Consider the following 2,463-nt stretch of genomic DNA (forward strand, 5'->3'; position numbering starts at 1 on the left):
AACACTCCCTGGAGTTTCTTCTGGGCTGGGCCACTGGCTGCTGAATGGCTGGCATGGGTTTTGCTGGGGAGGAAACAGCTGTGGTTAAGAGCGTGAGGGTCAGGTAACCTTGGGGCCAGATTCTGGCCTCTTACGTGTGTCCTCAGGCACATAAGCCCTCTCTGGGCCTTTCTTACCTCATCTGGAAAATGGGATAATGGGGAAGTGACTTCACTATTTTAAATCTCAGCTTCCTCATTTGTATTATATTATAAAATAAGTGTGACAATGCTTCCTGCCTTCCTGAAGGGCAGTGCTGAGGAGTAAATGAGAGAATGCTGATGGAGGACCCAGCGGAAGGTCCAGCATAAAGCTGCTATTTAGTGAGTTATGGCTGTTATTATTGGTAATGTTTTATTGATATTACTGTTGGGTTGTTGGAAAAGTCATGATGCATTTTTGCAACGAAAAATATAGAAAAGATACATCATGACTTTTCCAACAACCCAATATTATTATTATTATTATTATTATTATTATCATCATCATCATCCCTACTTTTATTCTTCTTGACCCAAGAGAACTCACAACCTCTGTTTGTTTTGTCTGCTTTGAACACTTGTGCCCCCCCCCCCCCGTTCAAGGGCTCTAAGCCATAATGGGGACACAATGTGACCTGTGCTATCAGGAAATGCTGGCCTAACGCTTGGCACTGGAGCCGGCCCAGAGGGAGCCCCCACTGGCCTTGGCAGCTCTCGCGGATCTGCTGAGTGCTGATGAACTGTTATGATGGGAGCTGTGAACTGCCCCCCAGAGCTTAGGCCCTGAGCCCCCACCCCCACCCATTACTCCAGCAAGGGCGCGGGGGGACCAGGAAGTTCCATGTCCCCCAAACCCCAATAGAGCAGGAGGCAATGCGAGGAGCTGGGCCACACCTGACAAGAGCGGCTCGTGGATGAGTGACAGCCCCTGTGTTATCCGTGCCACTGAAGCCCCCTGTCAGTGAGGAGAGCCGAGAGCCGCCCAGCTCTCAGCATTATCCTCACCAGAGCCTAGTTTACATTTCTGCAGTTGCCTGGAGGGTCTAAAGTGGAGCCTGTCTGAGTGGGTGTGGGTGTGGGGGGAGCTGGAACCATGATCTCGAGTTCCCTCACTGCTCAGGCCAAGGCGCCTTGTCTGCTCGGGGTTACTCTCTTCCCCTCTGTCCTTTCATCCTCTCTCCAGAAGCCAGTTGGGTTTGCCCAGGTCATTGTCATAATGCCCCCCACGAGTGGAGCAGAGTGGGAGGCCAGGCTCCAGGCTGCGTGCTCCCAGTGTGGGATCTCAGGAGCTGTTATTACATGTACCCATTTTCCGGATGAGGACTTTGAGACTTAGAGAGGTGAGGTCACTTGCCTGAGGCCACATGGCATCCCTTTTGCCTGTCCCTCTTCTCTGATGTTTTTAAGTCCCCACCTCCCAGCCCAGCTGAGTCTCCAGCCTCTTTTCCTCCAGAAAGCTGGGCCAGCTCAGCCACAGGGAGGGTTTGAGAGTGGAGCTGGAATTGTCCAGGAGACTTGGCCAGAGGGATTTGGGCAGCAAAGATCTGGGCCTCAGAGGGTGAGTCTCTTTTCTCAAGATAAGTGTTAAATCCTAAAAGTAGGGTTTGCCAACCCATCGGGCACAGCCCAGCACCCCTGAGACCCTACATTGGGGATCTTTCTCGCCCCTTTCACACAGCCTGGCTCATGTTAACCCCATCCTGACTGCTTGGCAGGAGCTCCAGGAAGGTGTTTGGGGGCCTCAGATCAGTGTGCGTCCCCAGAGACCCACAGGGTGGCCTTGGAATGAAGACCCGTTTGTTCTGGGCTGAGCCCGAGGGTCTCAAATACTCAGCTGCCTGTCTTGGGGTGGTGAGCCCTGTCATCTGCCCCCTCCTTCCTGTGTCATTTCTGAGGAAGCTTTTTCCCCACGGCTCACACACTGATCCCCAAGCTCTCTGCCTATGGACAAGGAGCATCTGGACCTTTCCTTTTGTCTTAATTTATGAGAAACAAACTAATATGAGAACTTAGAACAAGGCACCAGGAGCAGAGGGAGTTTAAAAATTATATTCATCCCAGCAGTAATCACTAATACATATTAATGTGTCTTGTCTACTCTGAGCTAGATTTGGGGAGCCCCTCCATAAATAAGATGGGACTCCTGCTCTCCAGGGGCTCCTGGGAAGATGAGGCCACCCGTGACAACACAAGATGGCGGTTTTCTACGGCACTGGGTCCACGCTGTGCAGGTGATCAGAGCCAGGAGCTGGGGAGGAGCCGCGAAGGACTGTTTGCAGCGGGTCTGGAAGGATGAGTTTGCCGGGCAGGGAATTAAAAGTGGTCATTCTGTACCAAGGAACAGCATTGGACACAGGGAACAGCATGGGTGCTGGCACAGAGGATGAGAACCAAGGGTATTGGGGGACTGATGAATCATTTAATGGGAGATTGAGGTAAGCTT

The 2,463-nt window shown here is 51.8% G+C and overlaps 1 protein-coding gene across 1 annotated transcript in view; it reads left to right on the top strand.

Moving 5' to 3' along the window:
- Positions 1 to 2,213: 2,213 nt before the first annotated feature.
- Positions 2,214 to 2,463, top strand: part of CUX2 (cut like homeobox 2) — a 214,355-nt gene continuing 214,105 nt past the window's right edge. Inside the window, exon 1 of the mRNA XM_019641567.1 lies at positions 2,214 to 2,251. Within this exon, the coding sequence (XP_019497112.1) occupies positions 2,214 to 2,251 (38 nt within the window). The remainder of the gene's footprint in view (positions 2,252 to 2,463) is intronic.

This window comes from Hipposideros armiger, unplaced genomic scaffold (genome assembly GCF_001890085.2).
Source record: "Hipposideros armiger isolate ML-2016 unplaced genomic scaffold, ASM189008v1 scaffold_62, whole genome shotgun sequence".
Classification (NCBI taxonomy): Eukaryota; Metazoa; Chordata; class Mammalia; order Chiroptera; family Hipposideridae; genus Hipposideros; species Hipposideros armiger.